At 45.8% G+C, this 24,479-nt stretch overlaps 1 protein-coding gene and 1 long non-coding RNA gene across 8 annotated transcripts in view; one reads left to right on the forward strand and one right to left on the reverse strand.

The window, feature by feature from the left end:
* Nucleotides 1–33: 33 nt before the first annotated feature.
* Nucleotides 34–24,479, forward strand: part of Cacng7 (calcium voltage-gated channel auxiliary subunit gamma 7) — a 31,856-nt gene continuing 7,410 nt past the window's right edge. Inside the window, exons 1-4 of one of the 2 annotated variants that reach the window (XM_031385044.1) lie at nucleotides 34–174; nucleotides 3,833–4,057; nucleotides 5,675–5,782; nucleotides 6,112–6,252. In XM_031385044.1, the coding sequence (XP_031240904.1) occupies nucleotides 3,862–4,057; nucleotides 5,675–5,782; nucleotides 6,112–6,252 (445 nt within the window). In that variant the 5' untranslated portion in view covers nucleotides 34–174; nucleotides 3,833–3,861. The remainder of the gene's footprint in view (nucleotides 175–3,832; nucleotides 4,058–5,674; nucleotides 5,783–6,111; nucleotides 6,253–24,479) is intronic. The other variant, XM_031385045.1, reaches the window with a different exon arrangement.
* LOC116101515 overlaps nucleotides 19,457–24,479 on the reverse strand; it is a 34,957-nt gene continuing 29,934 nt past the window's right edge. For 5 of the 6 annotated variants that reach the window (XR_004122862.1, XR_004122863.1, XR_004122860.1 and 2 more), the window contains one exon: nucleotides 23,001–23,689. This is a non-coding gene — a long non-coding RNA (uncharacterized LOC116101515). Of the gene's footprint in view, nucleotides 20,205–23,000; nucleotides 23,690–24,479 lie in introns of those variants that run through there. The other variant, XR_004122861.1, reaches the window with a different exon arrangement.

Here is a 24,479-nt window from a genome sequence, read left to right on the forward strand (position 1 = left end):
GGGGGTGGGGGGTGGGAGGTCGGGAGGGGGCCGGGACGCCGGGCTCGGGGGCGGGGGCGGGGGGCGCGGGCACCGGAGACCCCGGTGGCGGCAGCGGCGGCCGGGGAAAACCGCGGGGCCGGTCATGCGGCTGTGGGGCCCGCGGCCCGGAGCGTCCGCCCAGCCCTGAGAGAGGTAAGAGCGAGAGGAGGGTCCGGCAAAGCAAGGGGGTTCCGACCTAGACCACTCTCAGCCGGAATTGGGGCTCGGGGAGGTTAGAGAGGCTCTAGGAATGGGATGCTGAGGATTTCACTGTTGGATTTGGGAAGGTTTTGGGGGATAGAGGAACATTTATTTGGGCCTGGTGGATCCCGGAGGACCTGGGGTCCGAGGGTCCGAGAGTAAGAAAACAAACTCATGGTGTTTGAGAGTTTAGAGACGGTCGCCAGTGGGTAGGCTCTAGGCGGGGTATTTGAGGAAGCGAGTCACGAAGAAGAATGAGGGCCAAGGCCGTCAAGAGCAAGCTGTGAGTCTGGAAAGGGTCCTTAATAAAGCGGAGAGTTACGGTCTCCAAGGATATTGAAAGGAGATGGAGTTTGGACTTGAGCTTTGAGGAATGGCACTTAAGCCATTCAGATATCCAGATCGCAGAAACGCTAGGGTAAAGGATCCGAAGGAGATTCCAGGCCTGATGATGGTGGAGGTGCGGGTGTCCCAGAGGTGGAATGGCTGCAGAATAAAGAGCTCTGTGTGGGTCAGGTAGAAGGAATATGAACTGGACGTGAGAAGGAATAGGATTAATATAAGCAGTGAGGGGAATTGGAAAGGTCCAGCTCCCCAACTGCTCGTCTAGTAGGAGGAGCAGACCTGAAGGCTGAGGTCAGCTCCCCAGACCAAGACAGTCGGGTGATTGGGTAGATAATGCTTGTATGAGCTGAGTACTGAAAGCGGAGCAGGCAGCTGGCTGTCAAGCCCCAGAGCCACTTGGAGGGGGATGGGAAGAAAAGCTAGACAGGTCTGTCAAATCTAGATCTTTGGGTCCTCCACGAGACTAGGGTTGGAAGTGAGGGGTTCTGGACCTAAGAGTCCCAGGATGTTGGTGGAGACTCTGATTCTATGGTCTTTATTGGGATGAGGTAGAGTCTCAAAGCTCACAGAATTCTGACTGAGCAAAGTAGAGTATCATGTCTTAATTGCATGTTGGGGAAATGTTTGGGGGAGGTGTCTCAAACTTTAGAATGAAAAAGATGGTGGGTGGAAGCTGGAGAGATGGCTTAGGGAAGAACACTCGCTGCTCTTCCAGAAGACTACAGTTTGGTTCACAGCACCTGTCCAGTGATTCACAATTGTCTCTTAACACTAGCTCCAGAGGCCTCTAGCCTCAGGGTATGTTCTCTTGTACATTACCCCACATATAGACACACACACCTACACAGATTTTTGTTTTGGGGTTTTTTTTTGGGGGGGGAGGGAGGTTCGAGATGGAGTTTCTGTGTGTAGACCTGCCTGTCCTGGAACTCACTCTGTAGACCAGGCTGGTCTCCAACTCAGAAATATGCCTGCCTCTGCCCCCCACCCCCCAAGTGCTGGGATTAAAGGCATGCACCACTACTGTCCGGCCAGATTTTGTTTTTTAAGGGGATGGGTTTTTATTTCTCTGGTCATAGAGGACTCTGGCTGAGGTCATTTGGGGATACCCAGGTGAGTCCTGAAGGCACATTATTGCATTTTGTGTCAAAGAGAGATTTCTTGTAGGGGTGTGGTAGTGTAAGAATTATGGATAAGGAATTTGGAGGCTGTTGAGATGGTTTGGTTGGTCAAGGTGGTTGCTTCTAAGCCTGATGACCTCAGTTAGATCCCTGGGACCCACATAGTCAGAAGGAAGTTGCAGCTCTTGAAAGTAGCTCCACATGAGTGCCATGGATATCACACACATGCACATACACACACACTCACAAACATGATAAATGCATGCATGCATGCATACACGCACACACAAATTGGACCAGGCAGTGGTGGTGCACATCTTTAATCCCAGCACTTGGGAGGCAGAGGCAGGCGGATTTCTGAGTTGGAGGCCAGCCTGATGTACAGACAGAGTGAATTCCAGGACAGCCAGTGCTAGACAGAGAAACCCTGTCTCAAAAAAACAAAACAAAACAAAACAAACAAACAAACAAATTGGAACCCTTCAGGACCTGCCCCTTGTTAGAACATCTAAGCTCCTAATTGGAACTTGGGAGGCCTCAGATGTAAGCCGACTGGGTTTCCAGTCCTGTATTCTACAGGAAGGACTTAGCTATTACAGACTGAAAAGTTCTACCATGGGATGTCAGGGTCCAGAGTCTGGCAGAATTTGGAGGATGGAGATGGGGGATTCTTGATTGGAAAGCCAGTTCAGAGTGCTCTTTTCTTGTTTACTGGACAGGGGACATTGTTTTTTCTGGTTGAGAATGCTGGGTTTGAGGGGCTCAGCTCAAGCTCTTGATACTCTAGAGTCTCGAATCCAGATCATAGCTTCAGATCTCTGGGTCTTAATGTCTTGGAACAGATTCCAGAACCCCAGGATCATAGGCCTGCCTGGATAAGGTAGGGTTAGGTTTGGACCTAAGATTGTACATCTGATTGGATTCCAAGCTAGGGAGATGGCTTAGAGTATAAAGCACAAAGCACAGAAGTGTGAGGATCTGAATTGCGATTCCTAGAACCCACCCAGGGATGATAGCATGGATCTGTAATAGAAGAATGTCTATGATGAAAGGGAGGGAGGGTTAGGAGAATCTCTAGTTCAAGTATGCATACCGGCTAGCTTGGCATGTGAAGGAGCAAACAAGAGACCCCATTTCAAGCAAGGGGGAAGGAGACTGATACCTGAGGTTGTCCTCTGACTACCACACTTGTGTGCCCATACTCATGTGAACACACTACACACACACACACACACACTCACTCACAAAGGGGCAATTTAAAAACAAACAAACAAACAAAAAAACCCCAACTGAGCATTAAGGTTAAGATAAGCATCCAAAAATGTCAACTCAGGAGGACTATGCTCAAAATCTTAAGTAGGCCTGAAGTCAAGTGTGGGAGTCCAGGTTATGGGGTCAGGGAGCCTTGAGTGGTGACCTACTTTAGAGATTATTGGATGTGATTCAGAGACAGTTCTAAAGAAAACATTTCAATATACCAGGTCAGAGCATAGAGTTAAAGTTGGGTAGCTTGTGATAGACTTTCCTAATAAATCAAGTTGTCCATCACTCAGTGTCTAAGCCCAGTACTCTAGTTCTGCTTAAAACGTGGTAATGGATCCTTTGGGAGGGAGGGGTCTAGTTTTCACAGCTGAGGTTTTAAATCAGGGCAGAGTCGGGGTTGCATTATCAGATTCAGATTTGAAGCTGTTGATTAGACTAGTTTCTGCGTTACTGGCTTACTTCAAAGCTTTAGGACTCTCCTAAGGTCTGGCTTCTGGGGAACTTTGTCTTGGGTTGAGAATTTGTAATCTAATCAGAATCCTGATACCCGGGATTTCTGGCCTAAGACATGGCTTGAGTCAAGAATCATCTCCAGGTCTGACTAAAGACTATGGCTGGAAGTCTTGTCTCAAGTTGAGGATCTGCATCCGTAAGGAAAGAGCACAGAGATTGATTGGTTAGAGGAGCCGAGTATGGAGATTTGGAGTCAACAGTCAGCGTCTCTTTTCAGACTTCAGGGCTGGGATGGCTGTTCGTTACATAGAATCAGACTTGAGAGTTTGGTTTTGGAGTTTGTGTCTCTGACCAGAGCTGATGCCACAGATTACCTGCACGGGTCTGGGGACTCTGGCCGCTCTCTACTATAGATTCTGGTTCTGCAGGCCCCACAGGGCGCCCCCCGCCGCTCAGGATGAGTCACTGCAGCAGCCGCGCCCTGACCCTGCTGAGCAGTGTGTTTGGTGCCTGCGGTCTGCTCCTGGTGGGCATAGCGGTCAGCACGGACTACTGGCTGTACATGGAGGAGGGGACCGTTTTGCCGCAGAACCAGACCACCGAGGTCAAGATGGCGCTGCACGCTGGCCTCTGGAGAGTCTGCTTCTTTGCAGGTGCCTCCCTTGCCTGCCCTCACTCACCCCAAAGTCCTTATCTATAGTCACCTATCTTGGATTCCATGAACCCAGAAGTCGATTTGATTTGACTTCTCCTTTGGAAGTTAAATTTCAGCACAAAACCCTCACGCTTACCCCTTTATTCCCTAGATATGGAAGCTCAGATACTCAGAATCCTTATCTCTAGCCTTCTTCCCCTGTCTCAAGAACTCTATTAGAAGCCAGCAACCTAGGCACAGGGAGGTGCTCCAGCAGATAGGGTGCTTGGCACCGAGCCTGATGACCTGAGACCCACATGGTGGCAGGAGAGAATCTACTCCTGAAAGTGGTCCTCTCATCGCCACACTTGCACCCTCCATGCTCATGAACCTGTCCTCCCTAAAAACAAGTAATATAATTTTTAAAGCCACAATTAAAAAAAAATCAGAATTCTAAGACTAGAGCTATAAGTAGCTCAGTAGGTAGAGTGTTTTAGCACACGTCCTAGAACTTTATAAATTATGTGTGGTGGTACATGTCTGTAATCACAGAACCTGGGAGATTAGAGGCAAGAGGATCAAGGTCATCCTTAGCTATGTAGGGAGTTCAAAGCCAGCCTGAGATAAATAAGAGTCTGTCTCAAAAAAGAAAATAAAAGAAACAAAACCAGTCAACCATCTAGATTCAGAACTTGGCTTCTCAGACAGGCAGTTACAGTGTTTCATGCGTAGTGAGGAAGATTCCGTGCCTATGGGTGGCTCATCCCTTTAATCCCAGCACTTGGGAGGCAGAGGCAGGCGGATTTCTGAGTTCGAGGCCAGCCTGGTCTACAAAGTGAGTTCCAGGACAGCCAGGGCTATCTAGCGGGGCAGCATTGCAGTACTGCATGCCTTTAATCCCAGCACTGGGGAGGCAGAGGCAGGCAGGTAGGTCTCTATGAGTTCCATATCAGCCTGATCTACAGAGTGAGATCTAGACAGCCAGGGCTATACAGAGAAACCTTGTATTGAGGGAAAAAATCAAAAAGAGAAAAACAAAACAAACAAAGAGATCCCAGCTCCCTGGACAGTAGGAACACAGGAGTCCTCATCCACAGCTGCCTTCTCCTTTAGAATGTTAACATCCAGCCCTGCCTTCCTTCACCCTCCAATGCCCAGAACAACCAAGATCTTTCAACACACCATGACCTACCTCTCCCCTGCTCCACCCTGCCTCTCTCTCTCTCTCTCTCTCTCTCTCTCTCTCTCTCTCTCTCTCTTTTTCAGTACTTGGGTTTGAACCCAAAGCTTGCTCAGCAAGTACTCTACCACTGAGCTACATCCCTAACCCTCTCTTTACTTCCTATTTTGAGACAGAGCTTTATTAAATTGTCCAGGCTGCATTTAATCTCTCTATGTAACCCGGTTGGCTTTGAATTTGCAACCCTCCTGCCACAGACTTCCCCTTAGATAGCAGTCCTGCATTTCCAGGCTCAGCTGTCTCAGCCCCTACTCTCCAGCCCCAAGAGCAGTGCAGATTGTACATTCTGGGCGAGATTTCCCATCTCCATCCTGGGTCCTGTGCTGCCCCTGACAGCCTCTCTTTAGTCCTGGAGCCTCTCCTCAACCTTTGCTTTCTTGTCTTCCTTCCCACCAGGTCGGGAGAAGGGGCGCTGTGTGGCTTCTGAGTACTTTCTTGAACCAGAGATCAACTTGGTGACGGAAAACACAGAGAATATTCTGAGTGAGGGGGAGCAGGGAAGGGGTACAGGCAACCAGAGGGTTTGCAGGGAAGGGGGTGGGTTAGGTAGGGAAAGGGGTGTCATACAAAGGGCAGAGGGTTGAAGGAAGGAGGAGGAGTAGAAGAGGGGATGTCAAATAGAAATGTCTTGGTCAAGTTGAGAGCCAGAAGAGGGGTGGGGTCAAACAAGGGTGTGGCTTGGTTGAGGACCAAGTCAGCAGAGGACCTAGCTGATAAAGGGGTGGCACTCCTGGGAAAGGGGAGAAGCTAAAAGGAAGAAGTGAAGGGAATTGAGAGGTGTCTCGCTGGACACTTGTCCCTCACATCCGCTTTTCCTTGTCCACATCCCCCAGAGACAGTGCGCACTGCTACACCCTTCCCTATGGTCAGTCTCTTTCTCGTGTTCACCGCCTTCGTCATCAGCAACATCGGCCACATCCGACCTCAGAGGACCATTCTTGCCTTCGTCTCTGGCATCTTTTTCATTTTATCTGGTGAGTCCAAGGAACTGTGGGCTGGGGCAGGAGTCAGGAGGGGAGAGACTTCCAGGAGCTAGGGAGGAACCTTCTTCCACTGAGTTGTTGATTTGATGTGTGGCCTAGGAGGCATAGTGCCAGTGCATTGCGTTGTTTAGAGGGCTAAGGCATAGCTCCGCGCTTAATTAGGTGCTCTGTTCTGAAACAAGCCAATGAGGTGAGGGCTATTAATAGTCCCATTTTACAGATATGGAAACAATGGCTCAGAGGGATGAAGTCATGTGCTCAGGGCCAAAAGAGTGAAGTACAGAGTTGGGAGTCAAACTCACTTAGTTCGCCTCCAGAAGTCGTATTTTTAACCAGCACAGTTATTTTAGCAATTAACAGTTTACATACTCTTTATTTTGGGCACACTAATTTATTATTTTAATTTTTCCTGCAAACAAACAAACAAGATTTTTATAGTGAGCAATCACAGGCCCATCACTTCTAGTCAGCTGGTGGTCTGTTACTGGGTTTACATTTTCTTCTGTCTGTACCTGTTTCTGTTTTTCTTTCCTTCTTTTTCATCTCATCCCTACGTCTCCCTTCCTTTCCATTTGCTTTTGCCTTCCCTCTCCTCCCCTCCCCTTCTCTTTCTTTTTTCTTCCTTTTCCATTCTTGGAAAAAGATTCTCAAATAGCTCAGGCTACCTTTAAATTCACTATGTAGCTGAGGATGACCTTGAACTTCTGAGCTTCCTGCCTTCCCTTTCCAAGCACCAGAAATATAGGCATGTGCCCATCATACCCAGCTTACATGGTGCTGGGCATCAGAGCCAGGGTCTCATGCACCTAGGCAAGCACTGTACCACCTCAGCAATAGCAAAATCCTTAATCTAAACTTCTATCTATCTATCTATCTATCTATCTATCTATCTATCTATCTATCTATCCATCCATCCATCCATCTATCTATCCATCCATCCATTCATCTCTCTCTCTATCCATCTCTCTCTCTCTCTCTCTCTCTATCTATCTATCTATCCATCCATCTACCTATCTATCCATCCATCTACCTATCTGTCCATCCATTTATACATCTATTTGTCTGTCTGTCTATCCATCCATCCATCTATCTATCTATCTATCTATCTATCTATCTATCTATCTATCTATTCATCCATATACCTATACCTATCTATCCATCCATCTACTTATCTATCCATCCATCTACCTATCTGTCCATCCATTTATACATCTATTTGTCTGTCCATCCATCCATCCATCCATCCATCCATCCATCCATCCATCTCTTACTACTATTTTTTAAACATTTCAAGATGTAGTTCAGGTGCCCTTCACTCTCAGCACTTCACAGTACATGCCATTAGCTAGAGTTTAGATGTCATCTACAGCTCCTTCTGTCTTCTGAGGTGCGAGGCTCTTTATCTTTAGTAGTGTGATCTTCACACTGCATCCTCTAAAAAGTCTATGGGGGTGTTGTTAGCGCTTACCTGATAAAGTGAGGGATCAAAAATCCACACACCCAAGTCACAGCATAAGCTACTTCAGATGTTGCCAGTGTCTGGAGATCTAAGTGAAGTTTTTTAGGGAGTCTCATCTTTCCATTCATTCCAGATCAGTTTACTGTAATTCCAATATACTTCATCCCATCAATCCAGTCTAACTAACCCTGATTTATTGCGACTTAATCCTCCAATTCAGTCCAAATTGATTCACCTTAACTTAAATCAAGTCAGGTCCTGCTGGGCAGTGGTGGCACACACCTTTAATCCCAGAACTTGGGAGGCAGACGCAGGCGGATTTCTGAGTTCGAGGCCAGCCTGGTCTTCAGAGTGAGTTCCAGGACAGCCAGGGCTACACAGAGAAACTCTGTCTCAAAAAACCAAAACCAAAAATCAAGTCAGGTCCTTACAATTGACTGATATCTAAGTGTGTGTGTGTGTGTGTGTGTGTGTGTGTATGTGTGTGTGCATCTGTGTGTGTTATGCATATGAGGTATGTGGGTCTATGCATGTGTATGTACATGTCGAGCCACAGCAGATTGTTGTGACCTTCAGTCATTTGCTACATTATTGCCTTGATAAAGGGTGTGTTACTGCCTGGGAAGCTCATCATTTCAGTTAGACTGGCTCCAATGAGGTCTAAGGATCTGCTTGTCTCTGCCCTGACTCCCCAGTGCTAGGGTTACAGACATGGGTAGCCAAGCCTTACTTGGTAAATGGATGTTGGAAATTCGAACTTGGGTACTCACATTTGAACGCCAAGCACACTTATCCATCATATATATATATGTCACAACCCATGGTGTTTCTCCTTCACTCTGCTCTCCCATAGGCTACACGTGGGTCCACCTTTATAGTTCACTGTTGAAGCAGCTGCAGAAGGATGTCCCTGCTCCTCCCCCAGCTCTCTTGAAGCCAAACCTTCCCCAAGCCTTCACCCTAACCTGAGAAGACCTTTTTCAAGGAAAGCAGGGTACAGCCTCTGTGCAGACTCAAATCACAACGTTCGAGTCAGACACCGAGCTAAAATAAGACATGTTGGATATCACGATCCAAAAGTGTCAGAACAGAAAGGGCTCATCATTTCTGAGATGGAAAAATCGTAGCCTAGAGAGAGAAAGTGGGGCAAGAGTGCATCCCATGGGGACTTTTATTCAGTCTACCCAGTATGTTGTATATAAAGTCCCTTTGTTTGCAGATCACAGGAATGGAACAGGTTGATTCAGCCAGTCAATGGCAGAGCTGGGCTTTGAACCAAGTGTATTCTGATTCTAAAATCCACTGTGCAAGCACTGAACCAGTAACTGTCTGCCCAAGGTCAAACTGCAGATTAATGATGCCTTTGGGGCAGAGAGTCAGATTTCTGCTCTCCAAATGGGAGAGCTACAATGTTGAGTGTGTGTGTGTGTGTGTGTGTGTGTGTGTGTGTATGGGTGTATGCATGTGTTGTGGTATGATGTGTGTGGTGTTCTACTTTGATTTCTTTTTCTTTTCCTTTTTCTTTTCTTTTTTCTTTTTTCTTTCTTTCTTTTTTTTTTTTTTTTTTTTTTTTTTTTTTTTTTTTTTGTTTTTGTTTTTCGAGACAGGGTTTCTCTCTGTAGCCCTGGCTGTCTTGGAACTCAGAAATCCACCTGCCTCTGTCTCCCAAGTGGTGGGATTAAAGGCGTGTACCACCACTGCCCGGCAATAATTTGATTTATGAAATAAAACATTCAGACCAGAAGGAACTTAGAGGAGTAAAGGGCTTATTTGGCTTATAATTTTAAGCAGGAGCCCAAGCAGCCAGTCACATCACATGTGCTGTCAAGAACAGAGAGAAAGGAAAGCACCCATGTGGCCCGTTTGCTTTCTCAGCTAGTGTCTTTTACTCTTAAATAGCTAAAGGCATACCCCAGGAAATGCCCACATTCAGGATGGGTCTTCCCACCTCAATTAATATTTGAGACAAGCCCTCCAGCCCCCAGACGATTGGTTAGGGCAACCTGATCTAGATAATTTGTCATTGATACTCCCTTCCTCTGGGAGCTAGAGAGAGAGCTCAACAGTTAAAAGCTCTGAATCTTCTTCCAGATGATCTTAGTTTGGTTCCTAACACCCACATTGGGATGGCTTACAACCCTCTCTAACTCCAGCCCTGAAGGACCTGCCTCCACGGGTATGTGTACTCACATGCACATATTTCTATACAAACACATACAAATAAACATTTAATTTTCATTTATTTTGATTAAAATGTGTAAAAATAAAGATTTCCTTCCCAGGTAGAAGTAATCAGCACAGACACATAGGGATGAGCTTAGACAAGCTCTTTCTTTTTATTTTCTTTTTTGAAACAGGGTTTTTCTGGATCGCCCTGGTTGACCTGGAACTCACTCTGTAGCCCAGGCTGGTCTCGAACTCAGAAATCCGGCTACCTCTGCCTCCCAAATGCTGGGATTAAAGGTGTGCATCACCACCGCCCGGCTAGACAAGCTCTTTCTATGTAGGCTGGAAACTCATGGCAATCCACCTACATCAGCCTCCCTAGTGCTGGGATTATAGACATATATCGCCATGTCCAAACTAAAATCTCTTTCCCGAATTCATCTTAGAGTGAATAGATTTTAGTCTGTTCACCCTATCACAGGGTATTTGCTCATGCGCCTTCAAGCTTGTGGGTTTCAGTAGCTGAGCCACATGCTATCATCTTTAAGAGATCCCCTACTGCCTGGATGAGCTCATTCCAGAGATGAGAGAATGGTTTACATGGAAGAAAGTATTGCTTTCGCTCACAATTTCAGAGATTTCATTTCATTCTGTGTGTTGGCTGGCTCCATTGCTGTGGGCCTGTGGTGAGGTAGCACATCATGGAAGCAAAAGGCTGTGATTGGGGGTAGGGAGATGGCTCAGTTGGTAAAGTGCCTGCTTTGGAAGATTGAGGACCTGAATTCAAATCAATAGCACTACATTAAAAGCAAACAAACATCCAGGCGGTGGTGGCGCACGCCTTTAATCCCAGCACTTGGGAGGCAGAGGCAGGTGGATTTCTGAGTTTGAGGCCAGCCTGGTCTACAGAGCGAGTTCCAGGACAGCCAGGGCTACACAGAGAAACCCTGTCTTGAAAAAACAAAACAAAACAAAACAAAACAAAAAACCAAGGAAACAAAAGAACAAACAGTGGCTATGGCAATGCATGGCTGTATCCCAAGCACTGGGTAGGAAGAGACAGGTAGCCCTTCAAGCATATTGACTTAGCTGAATAATGAGCTTCAAGTTCAGTCAGAGAATCTGCCTCAGGGGATAAGGCAGAGATGACCAGTGAAGACTCCAGGCCTCCCACCTCACCGGAGCTCTCTTTGTCCCCCTCCCCCCTCATTAATGTAACTTAATTTTACTTGAAGATTTATTTATTTATTTATTTTTATTTATTTAATGTGAGTACACTGTTGCTGTCTTCAGACACACCAGAAGATCTCATTACAGATGGTTGTGAACCTCCATATGGTTGCTCTGGAAAAACAACAGTCAGTGCTCTTAACCTCTGAGCCATCTTTCTAGACGCCCTCTCTTTGTTCTTCAAAAAATGTTTTATTTTACTTTTAATTATGTGTCTGTATATCTGTGTAGGGGTATGTGCACAGGAGGACAGCAGAGGGTGTCAGGTACCTGGGAGCTGCAGTTACACGTGCATGTGAGCTGCCTGATGTAGGTGCTGGGAACTGAATTTGGGCCCTCTGCAAGAGCAATACACACTCATAACTGAGGTATCTTTTCATCCCCTCCATGCACATCTGTCCCCACCCCTAACCCCATCACCACCATCATAAACAACAAGTGTTGAGTTGTACAAAGTTACTAGAAAGCAGAAACAGTGAGTGAAGACCAGGCCAGGACAAAACCTATAATCAAGGACACATCCTCGTCGGGCAGTGGTGGCGCATGCCTTCAATCCCAGCACTTGGGAGGCAGAGGCAAGTGGATTTCTGAGTTCGAGGCCAGCCTGGTCTACAAAGTGAGTACCAGGACAGCCAGGGCTACACAGAGAAACCCCGTCTCAAAAAAACAAAACAAAAAAAAGGACACATCCTCAAGTAATCTACTTGATCTACTTTTAGGCTAAGTCTTACCTCGTAGAGTTTTCAAAAGCTTCCAAAATCACACTTCCAGCTGGGGAACAAAATTCCACATATGTGCCCGTGGGGGTACATTTCACATGCAAACCATAACGTGTCTCAAAATATTTCTTTTTGTTGTTCTCTTTTTCTACCAGGAAATTTAGAATATGAATTTCATTCTTAGCTTGCAAACCAAAGAAAACCAGACAGAAGAATAGTTGCAGTTGTCCAAACCTGATCTTAGTCACGGGCATAACGTTTTGGGGCTGTAACAGTAAGTATTCAGCTGTAGGAAAACACGAATAAGTGAGGGCTGTAGTTGTAGCGCACTTGTAGGGTGTTTGTCCTGCTTACAAAAAGCCTTGGCCTGGATTCAGTCCTCAGCATCGCATGAACAAAGCACACCCACAATCCCAACCCTAGGGAGGTGGAGGCAGGAAGGTCACAAGTTCAAGGCCATTTATGTCTATAAAGTGAGTGCAAGTCCAGCCTGGGCTTCAAGAATCCCTGTCTCAAAAAATAGAAGCAGAACAAAGCAGAGATAAGTGGATGAATATATAAATATGTTGGTATCGGTAGTGTCATCAAGGACTTGTTTGGGATTGGGCAGGTCTGCCCTATGGGAATTGCATTATTTCATTTCCTTGACTATTAATATCTCCATTTAGAGTTCTGATTATTACCATTATCATCATTATTACTGTCTGTGTGCATGTCTGTGTATGCATGATGTCTGTGGTCAGTAGCTCAAAGGCATAGTGTGGAGGCCAGAGGAAAATCTTGGGCAGTTCTTTCCTTCCACCTTTGGGGGTTTCGGGAATCTAAATCTAGCTTGCACAACAGGTACTTTTGCCCACTGAGCGGTCTCCCCAGTCCCAATATCTTCATTTGCCCCTGTGGAAGCAGAAGCAGAGGTGAAGTTGTTCAGCAATGAGTCCAGGATTCCACGCTAGGCACTTTCACTGCAGCACTATGACACCCCACTAAAATCACAGCTCCCCAAACTCTACCAGGCATATACCTGTCAGTAAGCTCCATCCTCTGGAGGCCAGGGCAGGTAGACTGAGAGTTTGAGGCCAGTCTGCCCAGACTACACAGCACGATCCTGTTATGAATGAACGTTAAAACTACTGGGCGGCCGGGTGCACGCCTTTAATCCCAGCACTTGGGAAGCAGAGGCAGGTGGATTTCTGAGTTCGAGGTCAGCCTGGTCTACAGAGTGAGTTCCAGGACAGCCAGGGCTACACAGAGAAACCCTGTCTTGAAAAACAAACAAACAAACAAACAAACAAACAAAGAACCCACAAACCTTCATCTCAGTACGCAGGAGGCAAAGACAGGCAGATCTCTATGAGTTTGAGGCCAGACTAGTCTACATAAAGAGTTCCAGGCACCCAGGTCTACATAGTGAGAACTTGTCTCACAGCCACCAAACTTGTGTCATCACAGTAGTCAGGAGGTGGTCAGGGTAAGAGGATCAGATGTTCAAAGTCATCCTTGGCTACATAGTGAGTTCAAGATCAGCCTGGGCTACACAAGACCCTATCTCAAAATCAAACTGAACAGAACTCCGTGCATAATATCAATATCTTAGAGCTTAAGAGTAAAATGATGTGGTCTAATTACCACGTTCCAGGTGAAGACCAGAGTCACTTCAGAGTTTATCATCGATGACATCAGCACTCAAAACTGGAGAAAGTGGTGTTGGAGGTTGGAGCAGAAAGGAGTGGAGTATCTGGGATGTCCCTTGTCAAACAGCCCTCAAGGGTTTGGAGAATAAACTGGAGGGCAAGAGACTTGATTAGTTTTTGTTTGTTTTTTTGTTTTCATTGCTGAGACAAAAGCAATAAAAGCAGCTTCAGGACAGAAGGGTTTACTTCGGCTCCAGGGTCCAGGGTGTAGTCTAACCTGGTGGCAAGAACTCGAAGCAGCTAATCACAGAGCATCAGTAATCAGAAGCAAGGAGCCACAAATGCTGTGCTCAAATCGCTTCTTCTCTTTTTTTATTCAGGACCCAAGCCCATGAGATGATGCCACCCTTATTTAGGGTAAGATTTCCTGCACCAGTTTACACAATCTAGAAACTCCCTTGTTCCTATACCCAGAAGTTTGTCTCCCGAGGTGACTGTAGAGCCCATCATGTTGACATCACAAGGCTGAAAATGGACTGCTTCTGCAGTGGTCCAGGCAACAACAGGTCAACCTGGGCTGAGGTGTCTCCCAGCTGTGAGAGAGAAGGAAGGGAATCAGTAGGACCCAGTGACCGACTATTTGGAGCTGGGAGCTGGGGGAGGAGGCCAGGGTGGCATAGATTTTCTTTTCTCTTCGTTTTTTTGAGACAGGATTTCTTTATGTAGCCCTGGCAGTCCTGGGACAGGCTGGCCTTGAACTCAAGATAACCATCTATCTGAGCTTCAGTACTGGAATCAAAGCCTTGTTTGCCACTAAAGTGAGGCTTGCATAGATTTTCCTTATCAGGTCACAGTAGACATACATACACCCTGTATTCACACCAGTTCCGAAACACAGTCTGTACATTTGATTTTTTAAAAAACAAAACAAAACCAAAACATTCCCCAAACCTTCACTGGAATGACCTTGTACTTCGCTGGAATGACCTTGTACTTCCATATAGCTGAGAGTGACCTCCCTGTTCTGATCTTCCCGAATCTTCCTATCCTCTTTCTCCCAGGGCACTGGGACTACAGCTTATGATATGTCCCTGCTTTATGTACTACTGCCGAGAACTGAATCTAGAATCATCACACTAGGCAGACACTCTACCAACCAAGCAACATCCCCACTCCTGCATCTGCTTTAACATCCATTCATCAGTTGTCCAGTGCTGGTCCTGTGAGGCTAAATCTACCATGAATGCCCAGACACCGTGGCAAGACAGCCTCACCTGGAAGTCATCCATAGCTTGTCATGAGATTTCCTGCATTCCTCCCATGCATTTCCAATGTGTCAAGACACCCGATTTGCTAGCTGCTACTCAGATCTGTGACCCACTAACACTCCCCACATTGCCTGAGGCTTTAAGTTGCCCTGAATTCAATTCATTCAATTGCTTGAGAATGCAGATCTCAGCTTCACCACAGGACCTCTACACTTCATTATTCCTCCCTGCAGGGGTCTCTTCCTGACCCTCAGGCCCTGTTCAAAATTGCCTCTTCTGGCTGTACTTGCTGGTTTACTCCTGTAATCCTTGCAATTTGGAGGTAGAAGGGCTGCTTTGAGTTTGAGACCAGCTTGGGCAACAATGAGGTTAAGGCAAAACTGGGCTATGTGCTGAGGACCCCCCTTCCCCCTAAAAAAGAAGGAAAATGAGGTCTGCAGATGGCATAGTGGGTAAAAGTGCTTGCCATCAAGACTGATAGCCCGAGTTTGGTTCCCAGGACCCACATGGTAGACAGGAAGAACCGATTCATGGGCTGTCCTCTGACCTCAGCATTCACACAGAACAGACTACATAAATAAATGTAAAGAAACAAATCAATCAACCAGTGAATAAGGCAGGATGGCAAGTAACAAGTGAGCAAGAGCCGGAGCAGTGGTGGTGCACACCTTTAATCCCAGCACTTGGGAGGCAGAGGCAGGTGGATTTCTGAGTTCGAGGCCAGCCTGATCTACAGAGTGAATTCCAGGACAGCCAGGGCTATGTAGAAAACCCTGTCTCGAAAAACCAACCAACCAAACAAACAAAAAACAAGTGACCAAGAGTCACCTTACACTGGCAACCATTTCTAATGTTTTACTACTACATATCTTTGTGTGTGTGTTATGTGTTTGTATGTGTGTGTACATGTGTGTGCATATGTGTGCATACATGTGTGCACACATGTGCATGTTTGTGTGTATGTGTATGCATGTGTGTGTTTGTGTGTATATGTGCATATACATGTGTATAATGTGTATATATGTGTGTATGTATATGTTTGCATGCATGTGTGTATACATGTGTGTATGTGTGTATATATGTGTATATGTGTGTATGTGTATGTTTGCATGCATGTGTGTATACATGTGTATGTTTGTATGTGTGTATGTGTTTCCATGCATGTGTATACATGTGTATATGTATGTGTGCATGTGTGTGTGCATGTGTGTATATGTGTGTGTGTGTTTTACTCATGTGAGTGTGGGTTCGCACATGAAGAGGCCAGAGCAAGATGGGGACTGGTTTTCACTGTTGCTTCCTGTGATTTAATCTTTTTTGGACAGGGTTTCTCTGTGTAGCCTTAGTTATCCAGGAACCCACTATGAAGACTAGGTTCCCCCTGACTTTGCTTCCCGAGTATGAGATCAAAGGCACGTGCCACTGAACCCAGCTCTGTGTTATTATATTCAGACAGAATCTCTAACTGACTTAGAAATTTGTCTTTTGGGCTTTACCGGAGGGCCTGTGGGTTCTCAGGATGGATCTGCCTGTTCCACGGCCTGATGCTGGGGTTACAGGCACAGCAGCCATGGTTAAGTTTAATATACATCCAGAGGATTTGAACTCAGGTCCTCATGCTTGCAGGGCAGGTCCTTTAATCCAGGCTGGTCTGGAACTCACTGTATAACCATATGTAACCAAACATGACATTGAACTTCTGATCCTTCTGCCTCAACATCTTTAGTACCGGGATTACAGGCATAGAACACCATGCTTGGTGTATATGGTGCTGGAAATTGAACCCAGAACTTGGTTTATGCTGGTCCAGCAGTCTACCAACTGAGCCACACCCTCCCTCACATACATATTGTTCATACTCCTTATCATGAGTCTCATTTTGTTATTTTCTTACCTGGTTCTTTCAGAATATAAATTCCAAAGGATATGTACCTTTTCTTTTCATCTGATTCTTTGAGGCAGAGTGTCTCAGTCACTGAGTGACTGAGCTTACTGAGTGAGTCACAGAGTGTCCCAGAGCTTACTGATATGACTAGTGTCACTGGACAGCCTGTTGTAAGACCTCATTTCCACTTCTCAGGCTGAAATTACAGGCAGACCACCATATCCCCAGGTATTTACTCAGTTCTGGGCTTCCAAACTCGAGTTCTCATGGACTCATGCATGCAAAGAGTTTAACCACAGAGGCATCCCCCCCCCCAGACCACCTGGAAACTTGTCAAATGTGCTTCCACATGTGTCTGAAGAGGCCATATGAGTTTCTAGTAGGAAGGATATGTTGAAAAGGGTGTGTGTGTGTGGATGAATAACAGCTCTGGTACTCCCCGAAAAGAGAATAGAGTTTGATTCCAAACACCTATGTTTGATAACTCACAATAGCCTGTAACTCCAACACTAGAGGTCTGATGGCCTCTATGTCCATTTGTACACACATTCACACAGACACTGATATATAAATAGTTAATAAAGTACATTTTTTAAAAAAGTTAAGAAGATAGCTCATCTATAGAGTGCTTTTTGTCTAGAATGCCTAGGGGTACGATTTAGCAGTGGAGCACATCCTAGAATCCCCAGGTGAGGGGGCTTAATATTAGAGCACCTGCCTAGAATTCCCCCAGTTGGGGGCTAGGGGGTGTGGCTCAGTGGTCAATCACTTGCCTAGTAATCTGGAGCCCCTAGATTCAATCTCCATTGCTACAGGATAGCCGGGAGACTAGATGAGCAAATGGAATCCTCCAGAAGTTCCATACTACTGTCTTATATGTGCTGAATACTGTGCTAGATCCTAGGAATGCAATAGAAAAGGTACCGAACTTACTCTTAGAATTATGGAGCTTACATGGCCTCCTAGTGAGAGAGCAGTGAACAATGTACAATAAAAAAGCAGCACAGAGAGACTTCAGTTGTTTAGGTAGTCATGAGTGCTATGGTGAAAACAGATTAAGGGCCAGTGAATTAATTAAGTAATTAAGGCAGACTGGGTAAAATGAGAGATAAGGCATAATTTTCTCCAACTATTTGAATCATTTGGCTTTTAGATACTTCTCAATTCTCTTCTTTCTCCTTTCCCCGCACACCCAGTTCTGCACACAAGCACATATGGTTGCAGTACCAATAGAGGCCAGAAGAAGGCATCAAATCCCTTGAAACTGGAGTTCCAAGTGGCTGTGAGTTGTCTGACCTAGGTGTCAGGAACTGAACTTGAGTCCCCTGGAAGGACAGCAAGTGCACCTAACAGCTGTGTCATCTCTCCAGCTTCCCTCCTTTACAAATTCACACACACACACACACACACACACACACACACACACACTGCACACACACGCGCATGCACGAACACACATGCACTGCACACACACGCACTGCACATACACACGCACACACACGCACTGCACATACACGCACTGCACGTACACGCACTGCACACATGCACGCACATGCACTGCACACACACACACACACACACACACATGCACTGCACACACACTCACTGCACACACGTGCACTGCACATGCACTGCACACCTCCTGCCCCTCGCATCATTGGGGATTGAACCCAGAATCTCCCATGTGCCAAGCAATGCTATGCCACTGAACTACATCCCAGCTATTTTTATATGTTTGATGTTGTCATGGTACTGTACTGCCACAGTGTACTGTGGGAACCCTTTTTGTAGTTCAGGCAAACCTTCCACTTGGCATCCTCCTGCTGCTGCCTGCTGAGTAGCTTTGGTTACCAATTACATTTATTTTTTTTTTACCCCTTGAAAATAAGTTTTGGAGCCGGGTATGGCGGTACCTATCTGTAACCCTAGCATTTAGGAGCTGAGGTAGAGCAGGCATGGTGGTGCATTTCTTTAATCCCAGCAGAGGCAGAGGCAAGTGGATCTCTGAGTTCATGGCCAGCCTGGAGTACAGGGTGAGTTCCAGGACAGCTAGGGCCACCTACATATAGAAACCTTACTACCTGCCCCCACCCAAAGAGATTGAGGCTTGAGGGTTGCAAGTTCAAGGCTAGTTTGGGGTACAGACTGAGACCCTCTCTCAGAAAAAGCAGGAGAAGGTGATTTGCAGAGAAAGGAAGAAATTAAATTAACTTGTAGATATTAGGTGATTTGCCTGTTTTTAAGTTAGGGGGCTAGGGAGATGGCCGAGTGGGTGAAATGTTTGCCACACAGGCATGAGGACCTGAGTTCAATCCACAGCACCCACATAAAAGTCTTGTTTGGAGCACACATCTGAAACCCCAGAGCTAGGAGAGTAGAGACAAGAGGATCCTGGTGGCTCCCTGGCCAGCCAGGTTAGTCTAATGAATGATCTCTAAGTTCAGTGAGAGATCCTGTCTCAAAAAACTAAGGTGTAAAGGGATTGTGGAAGATGTCTAGTATTGACCCCTGGGACCCAGATGTACACAAACTCACATAAATGCAAGTGTCCAAACACACAGAACATGTGCACACATGTATCACCCATATAGTTTTTTTTTCTTTCTTTTTTTTTAAGATTTATTTATTTATTATATGTAAATACACTGTAGCTGTCTTCACACACCCCAGAAGAGTGCATCAGATCTCATTATGGATGGTTGTGAGCCACCATGTGGTTGCTGGGATTTGAACTCAGGACCTTCGGAAGAGCAGTCAGTGCTCCTAACCTCTGAGCCATCTCTCCAGCCCACCCATATAGTTTTAAGGATCTTACAAGAACATATTTTTTGGCATGAAATACAGTGACATATTACACCTAAAATTTGACACTTTGTTTAATATAATTTATCTGTTTTCTTCTGTTTTTCAAAAATTACAGATATTTATATAGTATGTGTGCACGTGCAAGTACGTGTGTGACCTACCACGTGTGTGAAGGTCAGAGGGTAACTTTTGGGAGGCAGTTTTCTCCTTCCATCCTGTGGGACCCAGGGATCAGAACTTAGGTCATCAGGTCTCACCACAAGCACTTTAACCCACTGAGCCTTCTTGCTGGCTCAGCTTTCTTAATCCATTTACTGTCCCGTTTGTTTCAAGAATATCTTTTCTAGGATTGGTAAAGTAGCTCGGGGATTGTTCGAATACCTCCTTGAGACTCTGGGTTCACTAGCACTTTTTAGGTTTTCCCTCAGAACCAGGGCTTGATCTAGTCTCATGATTTTATTTTGTTAATAGTCTTTGGTGTATATGATAGTGCTCTGCCACTCCTTTCCTGCCCCACTCCAACATTGACTTTTAAAATAAGGAAAAAATAGTATAAGGAACTCCTATGCGCCCTTCATTTGGTTCTCACAATTGCCAGCATATGGCGGATCTTTTTTTAGTCAAACACTACCATGTCCCCTTTCCATACTTCTGCCTTATTTTAAAGCCAGCCATAGACATCAGCAACTTATTTTGTCCTTGTGTATTTTAGTATGTCTCCGAGTGAGAAGTACTCTTGTATTTACACCCTCCACGCTGGCCACGGGACCACGACAAAGCCTGAACGAACAAAACAAAGAGAGTTAGCTTAATGCCATTTAATACCTACTTACTGTTCATCCCCCCTCCTCCTGCACACACTGGTCTCATAAATGCCTTTTTTCCTTGAGCATGTTGCAAATCAGTATGTAAATTACACATGGGCATTTGTCTGATAGCTCTCCATAGCCTCCTTTGAGCTCAGACAGTCTCTCTTTTTCCCTTAAAAAATATTATTACATTTATTTATCCATGGATGTGGATGTGCAGTGTATACCTCAGCACTTGTAAGGAGTCAGAGGAACCAACTTAAGGAATTTAGTTCTCTCTGTCCTTCAGGTGGGTTTTAGGGATTGGACTCGGGTCATCATGCTTGGAGCAAGCACTTTTACCTCAAGAGCCACTTCGCCACCTTCTTCCTCCCTCTTTTCCTCCCTCCCTCTTCCCCTTCTTTCATGTCATTTGTGGGATTTTGGGGGTGGGTATGGCAATTTGTGGCGTAGGTTCCTCTTGTTCTGTGGTTTTCTAAACACATTCTATGCTGTGGTTGAACCAAACACATTAAATTAGGTAAATCTTATTTGGGTGTCGGCTTTCAACAAACGCATAGTGTTTATAGGTTTTGAACAAAATGCTTTTCAGACGTTGTCTATAATTCTTGTTCATATGCCCTCAATTGCCATAATCATGCCCATATTTATTACGTCCATCCATCTTTGTACACTAGGTTTTGGAAGAAGCTTGGGAAAGTCTGAGTTTGATTTCTTGTTGTTGTTTTGCAAAAGCACCACTACCTAAAGTTGGGTGTGCTTGGCATGCATCTGTAATCCCAGCATTTCAGAGACAGACAAAAAGATCAGGAACTCAAGGTCATCCCTTGGCTACACTGACAGTTCAAAGCCAGGCTAGGTCTCTCTCTCTCTCTCTCTCTCTCTCTCTCTCTCTCTCTCTCTCTCTCTCTCCCTCCCTCCCTCTCCCTCTCTCTCTCAGCTGCAAGGATTAATCTTTGATCCATGCACCACATTCTGAATACTTCAGGGCAGGGTTTCCATAGAATATTCCCCACCCTGCATTTATCAGTTTCCTTGCTTAGCATGCTTGTCTTTCCTGTCTCTTCTGTAATCTGATGCCTGGATTTAGGGCTTGAATGGCATTTGGGTTAAACCCAATCAGCAAAAAGAAGAAAAAAAGTGCAACTGTGAGCTTTGTGGTCCTTCTCTTTGGGAAGCAGTTGCATCTCCTTAGTGTTTGCATTCTCTTCTCTCGGTTAGGTGTTAACAAATGTCTATTGGACCAAAGTAATGACTACCCTAAATTCTAGCTTAGGGAACTTGTGAGTTTATTGGGCTTGTTTTCAGGAGGGTGGATGAGGGGTTTCTTGTAGGTGTGTTAGTGGGGGTACTTTCTATAGGAATGTGGCTGAAGAGCTCCCTGTAGAAGTGTGGGTGACCTCCAAGCAGATGTACTAAAAGTCCTGATCCCAGTGAGTATTACAACGTCCCCATAGGTGCATGAATGAAGCCTCGGCTAACTTCTCACCTCTGTACACTGTCTAGCACCTTCTCAGACCTTTCACAACTGGAGCAGAGCATGCAGCTGTCAGGGAGGGGCAGGAGGGAGTGACTGGCTGGAACCTCAGTGGGTGGAGGTCAGAGGCTAACTTGCTTGAGCCAGTTCTCTGCTTCCAGTGTGTGAATTTTGAGGATTGAACTCAAGTCATCAGGCTTGGTCCCAGGCCTGCTGAGCCATTTCTGCAGCCCACTATTAATTTTATTTTTAAGTGTTTAGAGTTTTAGAGTCTCACTCTGTAGTCCAGGATGTCTTCCAACTCACAGTAATCAGCCTGCTTCAGCCTTCTTAGCGCTGGGGTTGGTGTCATGAGCCACCACACCACGGTACTTCTTCCTTTTGTTGCTCCTCGCACTGAGCTTGCCTGCAGCTTATCATAGGCAGCATCCTTTCAATACTCTCCCTTCAGCTCAACATCCTTCTTCTTGTGTGGCTGACGATTATCCACAAAACTCAGAACAGAAAAGAAGGCCAAAGAGGCCTCTTGAATGAATATGGATCCCCCCCCACCGCCCACCCATGAGGCAGAGTTTCTCGGTGTAACAGTGATGGCTGCCGTGGAACTCACTCTGTAGACTTGGCTAGCCTCACTCCTCGTTTCTGCCTCCCAGGTGTGGGCCTATGCCACGACTGCCCAGTGAATATGGATCCCTGAACCGTGAATTTTAACTTGGGATTTTCTGTTTGTTTGTTTTCTACTTTTGTTTTGTTTTTCTATTGTTTTCTTTCTTCCTTTTTTTTTTTTGATTTTTCGAGACAGGGTTTCTCTGTGTAGCCCTGGCTGTCCTGGAACTCACTCTGTAGACCAGGCTGGCCTCGAACTCAGAAATCTGCCTGCCTCTGCCTCCCAAGTGCTGGGATTAAAGGCGTGCGCCCCCACCACCCGGCTTGCCCTACCAACTATTACCTGCCTGTAAATCCTCAGGCAGGGGCAGGTCCTCAGTCCCCAATCGTCACCACCTGCCGGCTTCTACTCCTGTTTCTCTTTCCTATCTAGACTGCCCATGTTTGCTGTGCCTTCAGACCTTTCTCTTTAGCAGACACAAACTTGTCCTCACTGGACCAGTTCTTAGAAACTTGGATGAGCAGACCAAAGTATTTGAGAACCTTCTGTGTACCTAGGAAATCTGCTCAAGAATGCACATGAAGACAAGTTGCCTCTGTTTTGTTGTTGGGTTTTTTTTGTTTTGTTTGTTTTTGTCTGTCTGTTTGTTTGTGCAGCATAAATGTCTAGGGGGAAGGTATCAGTCTTTCTTGGCCATAACCCTATTCATGACCACCAGCACGTTGCTCAGCTTCTTTTACTCTCGGGGCAAATGCGCATGCGCACCCTCTCCTTGATGAGCTTGAGCGCTTGTCCGTGGACATTTTGAGCGGCCCTATGGCCCATGGCTTGCAGTATGTAGCCAAGCATATCCTGGATCATGCCCCTCATGAACTTGGTGTGCTTGGTGAGGCTGTGCCTTGGCTTACTGACATTCTTCAACACCCCGTGGCCTTTGTTGAAGCCCAAGGCCACGGGGCAGCGCAGAGCCATGGCTGCTGCTTTCATGGTGGCCAGGACGGGAAGGATGGCTCCACATAGAACCCTGGGATATCTCACCTCTGATTCTCAGGGTCTGTTTGCCTGTGTTTCATTAACTTCCAGAGTGGCCTGGTGGCCTCGCACACCCCAGCCGCTTCTCTGTGGAGCTCCGAGTACTCCAGTGGCTCTCTCCTTCATCTTTTATGAAGTTCTGTCACTTTTCTTTTACTCTTTCATGTTGACGTTTTCATTGTAGAGGGCAACCACACAATGCTCATCCCAGCGGATTCAGGTCACACATTTTCAGTGGGAACACCATAGGAAGGAAGTAGCGGCTTAGTTACCCTCTGACACCTGGCGCTGAGAGTCTGTCTGCTGGGTACCAGTGATCATAGCTTGCTCAAAGTGGTACCTGATGGGTCAAGAAATCACAGTAAAGGATGTGTCTTTTCTTTGCTTCTTCTGAGACAGGGTTTAATGTATCCCAGCCTGAGCTCAAATTCACTATGTAGTTAACGATGGTCTGGATCTGATCTTCCTGCCTCCCTCACAGGATAGTGCTAGGATGACAGATCCGTACCACCATTGCCTGGTTAATATGATGCTAGGATCAGAAACAAAACTTTTGTGTATTCTGAGCAATCACTACCTTCCTAGCTGAGAAAGATGCTTTCAGTCTTTCAGTAATAAGTAGGTATTCGATGAGGAGATCCTGTTATCCTTTGGTTTAATATCTGTGGGTTACTTTTAAAATACATTTATTTTATTTTTAATTATGTTTATCTCCGTGTGTGGTTATGTGTCCATGAGTGTAGGTGATTGCAGGTGACCTTAGAAGCCAGAAATGTTAGATCCCTTTAGACCTGTAGTTACAGAAGTTGTAAGCTGCCATGTGGGTGCTGGGAATCAAACAAGAGTCCTTTGAAAGAGCAGCCAGTGCTCTTGCTCTGATCATCAAGCAATCTCTCCAGCCCCTGTTGGCGATACTTACAACTGCTGTTACAACTGGCATTGTCAAACATGTGTTATCTTATAACTACCTTTCCACATACATGTGTAGATGGGTATGTTACTGAAACAGACTTTTTCTCCTATCCCTTTATTAATTTTATTTATTGCTTACTATTATTTATCATTATTGTTATATATGTGTTTGTGTGAGAGCAAGCTTGCTTTTGTCACTGAGTGTGGAGTTATTATTA

The sequence above is a fragment of the Mastomys coucha genome, unplaced genomic scaffold (genome assembly GCF_008632895.1).
Source record: "Mastomys coucha isolate ucsf_1 unplaced genomic scaffold, UCSF_Mcou_1 pScaffold21, whole genome shotgun sequence".
Taxonomy (NCBI): domain Eukaryota; kingdom Metazoa; phylum Chordata; class Mammalia; order Rodentia; family Muridae; genus Mastomys; species Mastomys coucha.